A 16,853-nucleotide genomic window follows, 5' to 3' on the forward strand; every position below is an offset into this window, starting at 1 on the left:
ACATACTGGCAATTGTTTTGTGCTTGGCAATTCATGTATCTCTTGGGTCAGCAAGAAGCAACCAGCAGTTGCCACATCTAGCTATGAGGCTGAGTACAGGGCAGCTTTCACAATAGAGTGTGTTTGGCTTCGACAGTTACTTACAGATCTTGGTATTCGCCAGACATCCTCCACTATTGTCTACACTGACAGCCAGAGTGCTTTGGCCATTGCGCGTAACCAAGTGTTTCATGCACGTACCAAGCATATTGAAGTTCACTATCATTATGTTCGGGAGTGGTTGTCAGCAAGAGACATGGAGTTGTCCTATCTTCCCACAGAGGACAACATAGCAGATATGTTTACAAAGGCACTTCCTCGTCCCAAGTTCGAAGTCTTCCGACAGGCTTTACACTTGGTTCCCTTTGTTACATGATCTGACATCCCTTGTACATTCATAGGTGGCTATACCCTTTTGGATGAACATGTGCCACCATGACCAGAAACTACCAAGTATTCTGAGACGTTTCCAGAGTACTTCAGCCCATCCCATGGAGGGGGGTTTGTAGGCCATCTCCTGGTGGTTCTAGTGATGCCCTATAGGCCATGGTATGTGCCTCGTAGGCATAAATATAGGCACTTGTAGTGTTAGTGCCTTTTAGGCCACATAGGACACTTAGTCCTATGTGACACCTAGGACACTTAGTCCTAGGTCTAGGTACAAGTACCTTGTACTCTCTATTTTCATAATCCTTGTTGACTTGATGGCTAAGACTCATGCGACTCTTTGTTACCTGCACTCTCTCTTTCATTTGATCCTACAGAGCTACCTCTTGAAGACTACAGAGGAGGAGACAGATGCCTAGGCAGGCTGCCCATGTTGGGCATCAACAACGTCCTTTCCCTAACTTCCTCTCAACTACACCAACCTTCATGGGAGCCATTGTGAGACGAGATCATCTCTTCTATCCTCAGCCACCACCAGGTTTGGCCCCAAACAACACACACAAGTTCAGACACCTTGGTGGATAGCTAAAAAAATTGGTCGTCTACCTTCAATTCACTCATCGCATTACCTTTACTCTGTTATCATAGAAGGCTCAATGCTACCACCCAATCCGAGTTCGGCAAATCAAACTCATTGTTTAAAGCAATGAGATAGTAACTGCAAAATGTATCAGCAATAAGTACCACTATGCAAACCCTAAGACTAAACATCAGCTTTTGCTAAGATCACAACAAACCTGCCAATTCATAATCAACATCCAAGTTCTTAAACCCTAATTCAACACAATGACCACCGAACACATTCAACACTACCAAAATCATGAATAACATTTAATTTTTAAAGGGTAGAATAGCCCTGAGTTGCATTTTGAGCAGTTTTATTCATCACAAATTTTGACCACAAAGAAAGACATGTCCTTATGGCCGCACATGACATCTATCTATAAAGAGCTTTTTTTTTTTAAAACTCTATAAATAGCTTTTCCATCAGGCTCTAATAACAAAAAATGTTTGCTAAGGTATTCAATATCAAAATGAGCAGGTTTTACAAGTTTGTTGTTGTAATGATATCCGTTGCCCATAATTATGATACACCTATGGTTGCACTGCTGCCAAAAGCTTCTCGTAAACCTCACGCACCATTAAATCTTCGACCTGGATAATTTCATAGCTCACGCCCATAAGACACAAAGTGGAGACAAAAAATCATAGAATCTATAACAGCAGGGAATCAAAGACATGGAACAACAATAAGCATATATTTCTTCCAGAACAGCTAACCATTGCAAAACCCTCTCAACTAATGCTAATGCAAGGCATTTCCTTCATTTACTCCATTTATTTTTTCCTTGAGCGTTTCTTGAGGGCAACAAGGTGCAGATTTCCAACTCATCCCAGTTCAGACATGTCAGGATGAGGACACATTTGGCAAACGCTCCTGTTGTACAGAAGGTAGAGATATCATTTTCTTTGGTTAGGCCCTGTGAACACACGCCATTAAGCAGCTTGCATTGCTTGACATAGGCAAGTCATAGGATTTAGCAATGAGCTTATCAAGCATTGTGCATACCGAAACAAATGTGCAGAAAGAGTTCCATCTCCCCTCCTCTACTCTTTGAACCCTTCTCTAAGAACACATGGGGAAGAATGATATACAGCATAGGTAGGCCTGCCATGTGGGTGGCAGGTTGGCTGCCACATGGGCAGCACATAGATCTCAGGTCAGTCTTTTTGGTAATTGAAAAGGGAAGAGGGGGGAGGGGGTGCTATCGCCTATATAAGAAGGCCCCATTTGGGGTGCCATTATCCAAGGATTCAGCTTGCAGATTATCTGAAGAGCAAAGAGAGCCCTAGGGCATTCATGATATAAGTCTTCTAGGTGCTCACTGTTGGGGCAGATCTACATCAAGGTAGAAGAGTCATTCAATGGGTGGAGGTGCATAACTTTGTGCGGGGGGGGGGGGGGGGGGGCGTTGTTGCTATCGCCTATATAAGAAGCCCTCATTTGGGGTGCCATTATCCAAGGATTCAGCTTGCAGATTATCTGAAGAGCAAAGAGAGTGCTGTTCATGAGCATAAGTCTTCTAGGTGCCACTGTTGGGGCAGATCTACATCAAGGCAGAAGAGTCACTAAATGGTTGGAGGTGCATAACTTTGCGCGGGGGACGGGGAGGGGGTTGTTGCGGTTGGGTTGCTAGCACCTATAAGAAGCCCCCATTTGGGGTGCCATTATCCAAGGATTCAGCTTGCAGATTATCTGAAGAGCAAAGAGAGCCCTATTCATGAGCATAAGTATTCTAGGTGCTCACTGTTGGGGCAGATCTACATCAAGGTAGAAGAGTCATTCAATGGGTGGAGGTGCATAACTTTGCAGGAGTGCTCTACCTTTGAGCCACTACTGAAGCCTACACAAAGGCACACGAAGATTGGGAGTCTACTTTAGAGGTGCAGCAATCAGAGCCAGATTTGGTACCCTACTCAATGGCTGTTTACTGAGGTGCAGGTACAAGTGTTGGCAGTTTTTATACTTAGTTTCTACGAGTATTATACTCCACTTTGGCTGGACGTGAGTTCTCTTTCAGTGTTGTTATCTTTACGCCTGAGTAAGCAGACATAATTGAGTTATGTCTTATTTAAGTGTCTCTTGATCTCAGGGTAAATTTTCCACTGCAAGGGAGTTGATCTATAGCAAGCAACTACCCTATGTTTTCTAACAGGTCCTTCTTAACCTTACATGCTACATTTGTGGATGCTCTATATTCAGCTTATGTGAAGGATAAAGCGAGGGAGTTGGTCTACAGCAAGCAACTACCCTATGTTTTCCAACAGGTCCTTCTTAACCTTACATGATACATTTGTGGATGCTCTATATTCAGCTTATGTGAAGGATAAAGCAATAGTACTTTGCTTCTTACTGCCCCACGATATTAAGCCAGATCCATTACTAAAGCAATATCCGAGAGTAGATCTTCTGTCATCTGAGCGCCCTGCCCAATCACTATCAGTAAACCCTAAGAGTTTTAGATCATTGCTTCTTGTATATCCAATTCCATAAGTCACGGTTGACTTGACATATCGTAGCTGCCTTTCCAATGTCAACCATATATTAGAACACTGCACAGTCTGGTGGTGACCAAATATATCATTACCAACTAGTTGGTTGTATAAGGTACCATCTGCTCTAGGACACAAGATTATCTTGTTCCTTCCATAATTTCTCCCCTAAACTCATAGCTGTGCTGATTGGCTTGCATTTATTAAAGAATAACTCACATTGAGCCTATCAAGTACTCTTCAAACCCCTAGTAGATCTTTCCTTGATTCATCAATAACTTGACCTTCATTTATGGTTTCATAATACCATGTAAGTAGCATCCTTGACTCAGGTTTGTCATCGGGCGAGCCTGCAGACTGGTCGTCCAATCTGCATTTCTTGGTCAGTTTGCTGCTGGATCATTCCAGCCCTATAAAAGGGCCCTGGGTAGGGCCAGTCCATTGTCCTTTGGTGCCTCGATTCTAGGATGTAGTTCCAGCAGCAGGGAGGTCCACAGGTACTTGCAGAGCCTCACACATGAGCCTTGTGCCCCACCATTGGCTGTAGACAGAAGCAGCAAGGAGGTCAAGGATCAGGCACAAACAGTACCTAACCTTTCGTAGTCCACCGGAGCAACAAGGAGGTCTGTAGGGAGATCATCTACTCAGCCCACTGAAGCTCTTGGAGATCATGCAGGCTGTCAGAGTTTTGAAGGTGGGAGGAGGAGGTAGGAGAACAATTTTGTGGTGCCAGGGGTCCATATCTAGCAGATGGTGGCACACTATGCACACCTTTGTACAAGGTTTTGTCCATTTTTGGAGCAATACAAATTTATTTTTCTCCTCTCATGTGCATGGTTCATTAACCGTCTGCATCTATTTGTATTGACTTATGTGCACAATAAGTAAGGAGTCATCATTGTCTCAAACTTTATAAAGCATATCTTTCCACAATCTTCCATACTTCTTCCAGTGACCTTCCTCCCCATACAAGAAACATATAGTGATGAAATTCTTTGGTCGATATATTTGATAGGCTCTTCTTTCCTCCCTCTCTATTTGGTTGACCCCTACAGTTCTTCTGCTTTTTTGAACTATGAGTCTTCGTTTATGTGCCACAAATGAATTCATATATTGCCGTATCATCCCAACCAGTATTCAGTGCTGGTATATCTGTCAACTTTGCACGTGGAGCACCAAACTTCTCCACCTTGTCCAATAATTGGTCGAACGTTCTTATTAGATTGTGATTTCCATGTTCCTCAACTCTGCATTGTTAGTGAGGCCACTCAACAACGCACTATCGACATGGCATATTGAACACATGTCTACGTGTTGGCATGGCCTTATCAGCCAATTGACTCTAGCCTCCTAATCATGCGTGCTCTCAAATTCCTTTCGAAAGTCTATGAAGCAAGCATAGACTTTCTGAGATCTCGATCACCTCCTGAATGACAGCTCTCACCGTGAAAATGTGGTCCAAAGTAGAATGCTGCCTCCAAAATCCTGCTTGTTCCAATACCCTCTACCCCTGAATATCTGCAAATGTAGTAATTTCCCTCTTCAGTAGGGACCCAAAATCTTGGCCAAATGTGTGGCCAATCATAATAGTGGCGTAGTTCTTTGTATCCAAAGAGCCCTCATCCTTGTACATTGGTAACAAATGGTGGAGGTTGATGGAACAACAAGGAAGGATCAGCAATGAAGAGAACAGAGTAGTTTATTCAAGAGAGGAGAGGCCCTTATAAAGGCAACTAATACAATGCATGTGCCCCAAAGGAGAGCATCTCCAGATCCACAAATCACTCCACTGATCTCTCAATCAAGCCCATGAATCTCTCAATCACACCTAATAGAACCTTCTACCACCAAACCTGGTCACACTAACCAACACACAACCCTTGTACCCCTTGGTACACCCCATTACATTAATTTTTCCTTCACGCCCCCCACAAATTGATAACCTCACCCCAGTAGTAGTACATGGAAAGCTTCATGGTTTGTTCACACCTAGTAACAACTCTCATGACCCCAACCTGTGACTCACTTTGGTTATGGCTATTGGTTTACAACTGGGAGATTGCACAATGACTATGTATGGAAATCCCCATGGGTCTAACAAGGTAAAACCTCAAACACAAGACTAACAATCATTTAAGAGGGATATCCCAGGGCAGAGAACCCTTGTTGACCACACACACAAACAACATAGAAAATATATGGGTCATCACCCTTGTCAAGATTGAGTTGGGTGGTAAAAGCAGTGAGAGCTTTAACATCCTCTGGTTCTTCTTCTTCTTCCTTCATGTATCACCAACTTCACCGTAGCACCACTCCCTCCAGGAGCTGATCGCACATACCTATTCTTCACTATTGCCACCCCACGCTTAGCCACACCACATAGGAAGCACGACACCTACCACAACATACACTTTGATCACAACCTCTCACCAGCCTACTCTGGATGCCTAAATAGACTCCTAACCTACATCGATCACATACCACTCATAGAGGACCGTGCTGCCCTGATTAGTCGCACAATCCACGAGGCTGCCCTCCAAATCTTTCCCCACACCACACGGTCCACTAGACCACCACCTCTTGGTTCTGTACCCTGCAACAATTGGTACGATACGGAGTGTAAGGCTTATCGCCGACAGCTCCGACTTGAAACCAAATGTCACCTCCTGAACACACCAGACACGGTATGCAAGTATCGACGTCTCGTACGTCGGAAGAAGCAGGCATTTCTTCGTCGAAATGAGGAGCAGCTGCTGCACATCTTGTACAGCAACAACTCTAAGGATTTTTTGCGAAGATTCCTTGAGCGTAGGTCTCCATCACCCCTCACCAACACGAGAGTCTGGCACACGTATGCACACCATCTTTATGATGTCCCACACCAGCCCACTCTAGATCTCATACACACACCTCGTCCCACCACTTGCACGTTGTTCACCAAAGGGGGAGTCAAGGACGCGACATTGAAATTGCACAATGGCCGAGCTAAGGATCACGAGGGGCTATGCACTGAGTTTATCGCATATGGGATCGACATGTTAGCCCTGATCCTAGCAAAGCTATTCAATGACGCTGTTTGCCTTGGCTTCCCCCGCACCTGGACACTCAACACCATCACCCCCATCCACAAGGCAGGGGATCCCATGGACCCGAGTAACTACAGGACTATCATGATTGGACATGTGATATCCAAGATCTATGCAGCTGTATTGGATGCGTCGGTCAGTCTGTTCGTAGAGATGAGAGGGCTCAGAGCAAAGGGTCAAGCCGGTTTCAGGCGAGACCATGGGACTATGAATCACATACTCACACTCAGGAGTGCCATTCACGAGGCCAGATCACGGAAGGAGAGGGTATATTGCTGCTTTGTGGATTTTCGCAAAGCCTTTGCACAGTACCTCGAGCTCGTCTCATCACATGCCTATAGACACTCGGATTTGATGGGGATATCATCTGGGCAGTCATGGCACTGTAAGAGAGTCTTAGGCCGAGTTCGGACAGGCACAGGTTTGACAGATGAGATCTTCAGTACCATAGGAGTCAAACAGGGTTGTCCCTTATCAACGACCCTGTTTGGCCTCTACATCGATGAGCTTGAGACTTTCATGGGGGCGTTCGGAGGGACCGGTTGCTCACTTGCCAGGATCATCATCAGGATTCTTCTTTATGCAAATGACGTGGCACTCTTGTCGTCCACACCCGAGGGGCTCCAGCGACACTTGGATGCACTGCAGGATTTTTGTTTATCCCATGATTTGGAGGTCAACCTTAGCAACACCAAGGTTATGATCTTTAACACCTCTCGAGCAAACATGCAACAGAAGCAGTTTACTTTTACTTTCAGTGGGTCACCAGTTGAGATCATATCCTCATACACTTACTTGGGGGTCATCTTCTCCGACCCGATCTTCACAATGAGACCAGCGATGCAGGCCAGACTGAGCAGGGGATACGCCTCACTGGCTCGGCTAGAGAGAGAATGCTTCCACTCCCACTTCCAGGACCCTCGGACCAAGGCTCTTCTCTTCAACTCCTTGGTCCGACTAGCCGGTATGTATGGTAGCCCTTGTTGGGAGCCTAACATGTCAGAGATAGAGTGGACACGGGTGGAGCGCCTGCAGATCCTCATGCTCTCACAGATGATCCGGGGAAAACCGTGTGTATCACATCACATCATTCATGCCGAGTTTGGTGCTTCTCCACTCCAGCTAGATGCAGCCTTTCAGACCATTATATATCTACACCGAGTTAGATCATATGGGGACTGCACATCAGGGAGACAGAGGTTGCCATGGTTGGCTCTCGATTCCTCCATGAGGTTGGCAGCAGAGGGAGACGAGCGATGCTAGTATGCACGAACTCACAGATGGTTTGTGCGACAGGGGTTCCACATCGATAGGATACCTCCTTTTCAGTACAATTTAGATGTCCCTCCGATACTCCCACCCACCATCCCGATCAGGCCACACACCAACCAGGTCATTCGTGAGGATCTCCTACAACTACACACCTTTAGGACCTGGTTGGAGCCGAGGGAGCTTCCAGTGAAGCTGAATTTCTACAGAGATTACTGTCTTCGTATTTCGGAAGAGGGATTCATCACACCACCGGGGTACACTGAGCTTCATATGCCTCACTCACTACGGATCTCCATCGGACAGTTTCGGGTATCATCACAACGCCTCCGCATAGAAAGCGGCAAAGCAGAGGGGATTCCTAGGGAGCATCGCTTATGCATATTGTGCGACTGTCAGGAGGTCGAGTCGGAGGGCATTTTATTTTCAGGTGCCCAGTGTACTACGAGATCCGAGGTCGCTACCATTGCCTCTTTAGAGACAGCTCCGGGCTCCTTTCCAGATTCCTCGCCTACCCAGATCAGAGATGCCTCGTGGCCTTCATTCACAAGGGGGTCCCCGACACAGAGAGTACTTACTCAGGCGACGGGGCTTGGCCACATCATCAGACACCTCTCAGAGTAGGATCACAGAGTTCTTCCCATCGAGTGACATTGATCGTTCAGTCTCTAGCCGCAAACGTGACAGAGACCCCGACCCGATGACCCTAGCACGACACACGAGACATCGAGGAGACACAGAGATTACTCTGGGAGACCTCCTGTCATTATTTAGACCCGGGATACGTCCCACGGGAGTCACGGTGGCTCTGGTTTTGCGTCGAGCCTCATCTAGGAGACCGAGACGTACAGCACCCCTTGACGAGCACCAGCGTCCCATCACCGACTATGCACCAGCTAGGGTGACATGACATACGAAGGATTCCGCTCCGCTCTAGTCCTTTTCTTTTCATTGTTACATCCAAATGTAATTGATTTGATTATGTATGATCAGACTTAGGATTTAGCATGGGTGATGATGCTCATTTCAGTAGCTCCACCCTTATTGTGATTTCTATTAGCTCCACCCTTATTGTGATTTCTATCAGGCTTTCTTTCAGTCTCATAGACCCATCGGTCTTCCGAAGACTCTAATAAAATTTCTCTCTTTCTTTCTTTCTTTCTTTCTGCTTCTTCCACAAGGTTTGCTGAAAATTTCTTCTTTGTATAGCACTCTTTCTCAAAATGTCCACGCTTTCCACAAAAGTTGCACTTCATATCGCTCTTACTGGTGGATCTCTTAAAGTTTCTTTGACCAAGTATGCTTTCTTTTCCTTTCTACTAGCCACATTCCAGATCCCCTTCTTCATAAGAATAAATTTAAGTTTAGTCTGCCAAGTATGAAAACCCTCTCCCTCAAACTTATCTATCTTGGTTTTGGTGGCCATAGGGAAGGTCTTACCAAGACTGTTCACTTGGTCAACCCTCCAATTCACAAAATATCAAAATGTGAACTCAGAAATGAGCAGAAAGAAAGAAAGAAAGAAAGTTTATTAAAGTCTTCGGAAGACCGATGGGTCTATTAGACTGTGAAAATCCTGATACAACGAGCTGTGGTAGTGGAGCTACTAAACGAGCATCCATACCAATGCAAAATGCAAAATGCAAAAAATGCAGAATGGCAGCACTAAGTCCTAAGTACAACATAGTCATGTCAATGGTCGACTATATATCCATCTCAGCATCATCATCAATATCATCATCATCCCCAGCAACAGCAAGATATCAGGATGGATGAGGCAGTGGAGGCACGAAGTCGGCAATAGAGTGTTGTCGGCCACTCAGAGGTGCGGTCCTGGCACGTCTCCTCGTCGTAGCTCTGCGTCTAACCAGGGCTACTGTGACCCCCGTCGGTCGGGCTCCAACTCTAAACAAGGAGGGGATGTCTCCAAGTGTGATCTGTGTGTCGACCCTCTGTCTGAGCTGTCGGGTCACGGGCTCCAGGTCACGGTCATGTCGAGGCCTCGTCTCGTTGGGGTCCATGTGATCTAGCTGAAAGGACTCCGTGATAGAGCTCTGAGAGGGATCAACCGTGGAAGAAGTCTGAGAGGGATCAACCGAGGAAGAAGTCTGCTCGTGTCTCCGAGCTCGGAGTATCCTCTCGCGGTGTCTAAGTGCCTCATGAATGAACCCTACCAAACACCGCTGGTCTGGGTAGGAGAGGAAATGGGCTTAAATCCCATAACTATCTTTGAAGAGGCAGTGGAAACGTCCTCGGATCTCATAGTACACAGGACACCTGAAGATGGAATGCTCCTCTGTCTCAACCTCCTGTATGTCACATAGTGTGCATATGCGCCGCTCCCTGGGTAGTCGCTCTGCTCTGCCGCTCTCGATGCGAAGTCTGTGTGAAGAGACCCGGAACTCCCAAGAGAGATCCTCATCGAGTGAGGTAGGTGAATCTGTGTGTATCCCGGTGGGTCAATGAAACCCTCCGCTGTGATATGTAAGAAGTGATCTCTGTAGAAGCTAAGCTTCACTGGGAGTTCACTTGGTTCCAACCAGGTCCGAAAAGTGTGTAGCTGTAGTAGATCCTCAAGGATAACCTGGTTGACCTCGTGTGATAAGAGGGGAGAGAACGGAGCATCCATGCTATACTGGAAGGGAGGTAGTCTATCCATATGGAGCCCCAGTCGCTCAAACCATCTCTTTGTACGTGCATAACAGCACCTCTGATCTCCTGCTGCTGCAAGTGCCATAGAAGAGGATAGAGCTATCCATGGTAGCCTGCTACGCCCCGAGGTATAATCCCCATATTTCCTAACTCGGTACAGATATGTGATGACCTGAAATGCAGCATCTACCTGTAAAGGGGGTGACCCAAACTCAGCCTGAATGATCTAGTGAGGAACGGATGACTTACCACGAATCATCCCTGATAGCATGAGAACCTGTAGCCGCTCCACACGGGCCCACTCTGTATCCGACAAGTCTGGCCCCCAGCAAGGACTGCCGTACATCCCCGCTGGGCGAGCCAAGGAGTCAAAAAGCAACCCCTTGGTGCGTGGATCCTGAAAGTGTGAGCGGAAGCACTGCCTCTCTAGCCTAGCTAATGAGGCATACCCTCTACTCAAGAGTGTCTGCATCGCAGGTCTCATAGTGAAGCTCAGTGCAGAGAAGATAACCCCAAGATAAGTGTATGATGAAACTATCTCAACAGATGACCCCGCAAATGTGAACTGCTCCTGGCGCATGATGGCCCGAGATGTATTGAAGATCATGACCTTGGTTTTACCCAGGTTGGCCTTCAAATCATGAGACTCACAAAAGGACTGTAGTGCGTCTAGGTGTCTCTGAAGCCCCTCTGCTGAGGAAGACAAGAGAGCCACGTCATCTGCATAGAGCAAAATCTGGATCAACGTGCCCGCAAGAGAGCAACCTACACCCCCCTCTGTCTGCATCACTGTCTCAAGCTCGTCAATGTAGAGGCCAAACAAGGTAGGCGACAAAGGACACCCTTGTTTGACCCCGATGGTACTCATGATCTCGTTTGTTCACTCGGATCCTACCCTAACTCTGCCAGAAACTCTCTCGTAAAGTGCCATGACAGCCCAAATGATCTCCTGGTCATAACCCAAGTCTTGTAGGCGCCGTATGAGGCGGGCTCTCGTGACCGTGTCAAATGCCTTGTGAAAATCCACAAAGCAACAATAAACCCTCTGCTTCCGTGACCTCGCCTCCTCGATGATACATCTGAGCGTCAGAATGTGGTCCCTCGTTCCATGATCACGTCGGAATCCGGCCTGTCCTGCTGCTCTGATTCCTCGACACTCTGCAAGTCTGCTAACCTCGGAGTCAAGTACTGATGCATAAATCTTGGACATGACATGTCTAATCATAATGGTCCTGTAGTTCTCCGGGCTCATGGGATCCCCTGCCTTGTGGATGGGTGAGATAGTGTTAATGGTCCAAGTGTGTGGAAATCCCAAACAAACCGCTTCATTAAAAAGCTTTGCTAAGATTGGGGCTAGGAGGTTAATCCCATATGCAATGAACTCAGTGCATAGTCCCTCATGATCCTTCGCTTGGCCATCATGAAGTTTCATTACAGCATCCTTTACCCCTCCTCTAGTGAAGAGGGTGCAGGATGTGGGACGAGGCATGTGTGAGAGGCTAGGGACTGGCTGATTTGGGATGTCATAAAGTGTGCGTGCATAATCAAACCAGATCTGGGTGTCAGTGAGTGGCGAAGGAGACCGTCCTTTTAGAAATCTCCACCAGAAGTCCTTAGAGTTGTTACTAAACAAAATGTTCAGTAGCTCCTCCTCGTTTTGACAAACGAAGTCTAGTTTCTTCCTCCGTACCAGTCTACGGTATTCACGTAGCGTATCTGGTGCGCTCGGAAGACTGTTTTTGGTTTCGAATCTGAGTTGACGTCGTAAGGCCTTACACTCATCATCGTACCAACTATTACAAGGTACGGTTCCAAGGGATGGTGGGCGGGTGGAGCGGGTGTTGTGGGGAAAAGCGTGAATGGCAACCTCGTGTAGTGAGCGGGTGACAAGGGCAGCACGATCCTCTAAAAGGGGTATGAAGTCAATATAAGCGAGAAGTATGTACAGACGGCCAGAGTAAAAAGGTGAGTGATCCCGATCAAAGCGTATATCATGGTAGGTGGAGTAAGCACTGAGTGGGCTGGAAGGTGCTGTGCGAAGGGAGGTGGAGATGCGAAAGAAAAGGTATGTATGATCAGCCCCTGGGGGGAGAGGTGCTACAGTGAAGTCAGTAATACGAGATGTGAAGACAGGGGATCCCATGATGTAATCAACAACACTGGAGCCCCCTCCATGTGGAAAGCATGTGAAACCACCTGAAGCGGGCCATCTGTCAAGACCATTATAGATAATGAGATCATGTATTCTGCCTAGGTCTAATAGGGCCTGCCCATAGGATGAGAGTGGACCTCGCCTGTCAGCCAAAACCCGTAGCATACCTACCTCCTCAAGGTCAACATCTGCCAGTAGAGTGAAATCATCTCTGAAATCAAGAAGTGGTACCGGGCCCTTGTCCTTGCGTTGAAGTCCCCCACTAGAAGGACTTCTCCGCGGCTAGAAAAGTCAACAATGGACTGATAAAGGGCAGCAAATGGGGATGTCTCATCATCACCTCGAATGTCTCTGGCAAAGTGGGAGGTCTCCGGGGGGAAGTAGCAAACTGCGACAAACAAATCCTGGCTGTCCATGTGTCGTATCCGGATCCAAAGGAATCTAGAATGTGTATCTCTCTGCTCTACTGAAATGATCCCCCGAAGTGTGGATCTGAAAAGGACTGCAACTCCACCTGAACCTCAAACTCCTCCTGTACCCCTCGTCTCATCTCTGTAGGCAGACTCCCGTGTATATCCGCTGACTATTGGGAGAGGGCGCTCTGGACTCTTATGTGTCTCTGTATAAAAGACTATGTCATGGCCTGTATAGGATTCCGAGAAGTTCCCTGGTTCTGACCATAAGGTACCATTACAGTTCCAAATGGTGCAGAACACGGTCTCGGATATCTGAGTCTCATAGGCCCCGCTTTCCTATGTAGGGGAGGGGACAGGTGTCCTATGGGGGCCTGTAAGAAGTCGTCCCTCTCGTACCACTGCCCACTTCCCCTCCTTTCAGGCCTGATCTCGCTACTGCAGCAAAGAGCGTCTCTCCTCGACCTGTAGAGGTGTGAGGTCCTCATCCATAGAGATCGCTGGCTGATCTCGAAGGACTGACATGCGTCGTAGAGCTGAAAGTCGTGCCTGAGTGTCATGAAATCGTATGATCAGGGGTTGCTCTCGGTTGGGATCTCTCCCCACCCGCCATGCCCTCTCTATCCTGTGCTCAGCCACACCCAGGGTAGCGGTCACGAACGCAGTCGCATCTACCATTGGTGTAGCCTCACTGCGTGGAATCCCACGTACTCTAATGTTGAGAGCCTTACTGGCTCTCTGCTGCTGCTCCATGAGGGTAGCTGAAACGGTGACCCTTGCGGGTTCCTGTTTGGCCACGTCAACCCATCTAGAAGTCTCCTCAATAGCAAATTGCATGCTCGCAATCTATGCCTCGACCACCGGGGTACTCCTTGGGGCAGTGTGTATGGCTGTGACCTCCTGTCGGAGCTGCATGATATCATGTCTGAGTCCCTGAATAAGACCCGCCTGCTCCCAAACGGCCCTAGCCTGCTCCTGTATGATGCGGCTCTGGTTGAAGCGGACCTGCTCCCGTGCGAAGCGAGCCAGCTCCATCTCACACTCACGAAAACTATGTATCTCCGTGAGTAGGGTGGTCTCACGGGCCTCTGGTGTGTCAGTCCACCCATGTCCATGCTGAAACTGTGGTGACTGTGGCATGAAAGAGTGGGACTGAGTCCGAAAACTGGACGGTGGCTGAGTGAGGAACGGAGATGACAGTGGAATGGATGAGGCAGTCCCAACGGGGTGTGGGAGGGTGGGCTGATTGAGAGGGAGAGAGGAGAGTGAAGCGTAATGCGGCACATGGGGCAATGTGTATGGCTGTGACCTTCTGTCGAAGCTGCATGATATCCTGTCTGAGTCCCTGAATAAGACCCGCCTGCTCCTGAATGGCCCTAGCCTGCTCCTGTATGATGCGGCTCTGCTCCTGGTTGAAGCGGACCTGCTCCTGTGCGAAGCGAGCCAGCTCCATCTCACGCTCACGAAAACTATGTATCTCCGTGAGTAGGGTCTCACGAGCCTCTGGTGTGTCAGTCCACCCATGTCCATGCTGAAACTGTGGTGACTGTGGCATGAAAGAGTGGGACTGAGTCCGAAAACTGGACGGTGGCTGAGTGAGGAACGGAGATGACAGTGGAATGGATGAGGCAGTCCCAATGGGATGTGGGAGGGTGGGCTGACTGAGAGGGAGAGGTGAGAGTGAAGCGTAATGCGGCACAGTGTATGACACCTCCGAAGTAGGGGTCATAAGCTGTGCGAGAGCTGTAACAGGAGAAGAGGGAAAGGGAACAACAACCGGCGCCATGGGCATGAGTATGTCACTGATCGGAGATGTAGATGGAGCTGAGACTGGAACTAGAGCTGGGCCTGAAGCGGGGAGTGAAGTCGAAGTAGAGATAGAGATAGAGATAGAGGGAGCTGAGGTTGGAGCTGAAAACGAAACTGACACTGTAGCGGGAGTTGAGGTTGAGGTTGAAGTAGAGATAGATGCTGAAGAAGCTGAGGCAGGTCCTACCTTTGCCTTGCTATTTACCCCGAGTCCACTTCGGTTGTAACGTGTGTTCACATCCTCCAAATTCAGTTGTGTCGTTTGCTTTTTTTTGTTGTTGTTATTTTCGTCTTTCTTGGCTTTGTCCCCCATTCTCTTGGGGTGCGGGTGCAAATCTTAGTGTTAATGTTCAGCCGGGAGCGGGAGCACCGGTTCCCCCCCCATAATGGGAGGCACGTCCACTGCGAGGTGGTGGAGAGGTAGTGCGGAAGATTGAAGTGGAGAGACAGCCAAGAGGTGGAGAAGGAGGAGAGGCTAAGATGGCGAGGATTTTTATTTTTATTTTTGTAATTATAAAGGTGGTTGTGGTTTCCTTTTTTTCTTTTCCCCCCCCAAAAAAAAACAAAAAGTGGCGAGGGGAGCAGAGAAGAGGGGGGCGGGGGGGGGGGGGGGGGGCGGTGGATGAGCGGAAAAGGAGGGAGGGAGGTGGCTGAGTGAGGGGGTAGCGGGGAGCAAGGGGTGGCTGAGGGGAGCGAGGGGCTGAGCGGGGGGTAGCGGGGAGCGAGGGGTGGTTGAGGGGTGTGAGGGGTGTTTGAGGGGAGCGAGGAGCGAGGGGCTGAGCGGGGGTGCGGGTAGCGAGAAGGGGGGGTGCGGGTAGCGAGAAGGGGGGCTGAGCGGGAGCAAGGAGCGAGGGGCTGAGCGGGAGCGAGGAGCGAGAAGGGGGGGTGCGGGTAGTGAGAAGGGGGGCTGAGCGGGAGCGAGGGGCGGGGGGCTGAGCGGGCTGAGGGGAGCGAGGGGTGGCTGAGGGGGCTGAGCGGGGGGCTGAGCGGGAGCGGGAGCGAGGAGCGAGAAGGGGGGTGCGGGTAGCTGCAGCAGCGCCCAGGGAGGAGCTGGAGCGGGAGGAGCAGCGCCAACGGAGGGGCAGAGCAGGGTGGGTAGGTAGGCTGAGCGAAGGGAGGCTGAGTGGAGCGGAGCGGAGGAGCGGGAGGTAGAGGCGGGGGGGAGAGGCAGGGGTAGCGAGAAGGGGAGGTGGCTGAGTGAGGGGGTAGCGGGGAGCGAGGGGTGGCTGAGGGGAGCGAGGGGCTGAGGAGAGCAAGGAACAAGAGAGGAAGGAACAGAGATTAGAGGCTGAAATTCAAGCTATACAAGCAAGCATTGAAGGGGCTTTTGCAATGGAATGAAAGCTCTTTTACCAGAGAGGAGCCCCTAGAGAAGAATTGTGCAATGCCGTGTCAGAACATCAATGAGAATAGCGCCATTTCCAACTGGTTTTTCTGCCTTTTCTCCTCATATACTGGACCATTGTTGCTCAGACTTCATCAGCATGCTCCTTGTAGCGTCACCCAACAGCAGCTAGAACCATTTTATGAATGGTGGCTCCTACAGGGAGAATTGCACGAATCTTCAGCGGCTGGAAAGCATGTCGGCACGGGCAAAAGACACGACCATTGTCTGATTCCTCCCATCCAAGGACTCACCCCAACACAAGGATACTTCAGCTCAAAGGACATGGAAAATGGCTCAGAGAATGGAGAGAACAAGCCTAAGCAAAATCTGTGGGAAGAGAATGAAGAAAAGCTCCATTTGGGGAAGATGATGGCATGGCACTCAAAGAGGGCTCAAGGAGGGTGGACGTGGCTCTGATACGACATGATGGAACAGCAAGGAAGGATCAGCTATGGAGAGAATAGAGTAGTTTATTCAAGACAAGAGTGTAGGCCATCTTCTCCCAGTTCTAGTGATGCCCTATAGGCCCTGGTATGTGCCTTGTA

The 16,853-nt window shown here is 48.9% G+C and overlaps 1 protein-coding gene across 1 annotated transcript in view; it reads right to left on the reverse strand.

Annotated features, from left to right (window-relative positions):
* Positions 1-1,346: 1,346 nt before the first annotated feature.
* Positions 1,347-16,853, reverse strand: part of LOC147894054 (UPF0235 protein At5g63440) — a 108,957-nt gene continuing 93,450 nt past the window's right edge. Inside the window, exon 7 of the mRNA XM_087385090.1 lies at positions 1,347-1,641. Coding sequence (XP_087241216.1) covers positions 1,582-1,641 — 60 coding nt within the window. The 3' untranslated portion in view covers positions 1,347-1,581. The remainder of the gene's footprint in view (positions 1,642-16,853) is intronic.

Source organism: Dipteris shenzhenensis, chromosome 14, assembly GCF_047967505.1.
Source record: "Dipteris shenzhenensis isolate YYH24624 ecotype China chromosome 14, Dip_SZ_1.0, whole genome shotgun sequence".
NCBI classification, from domain to species: domain Eukaryota; kingdom Viridiplantae; phylum Streptophyta; class Polypodiopsida; order Gleicheniales; family Dipteridaceae; genus Dipteris; species Dipteris shenzhenensis.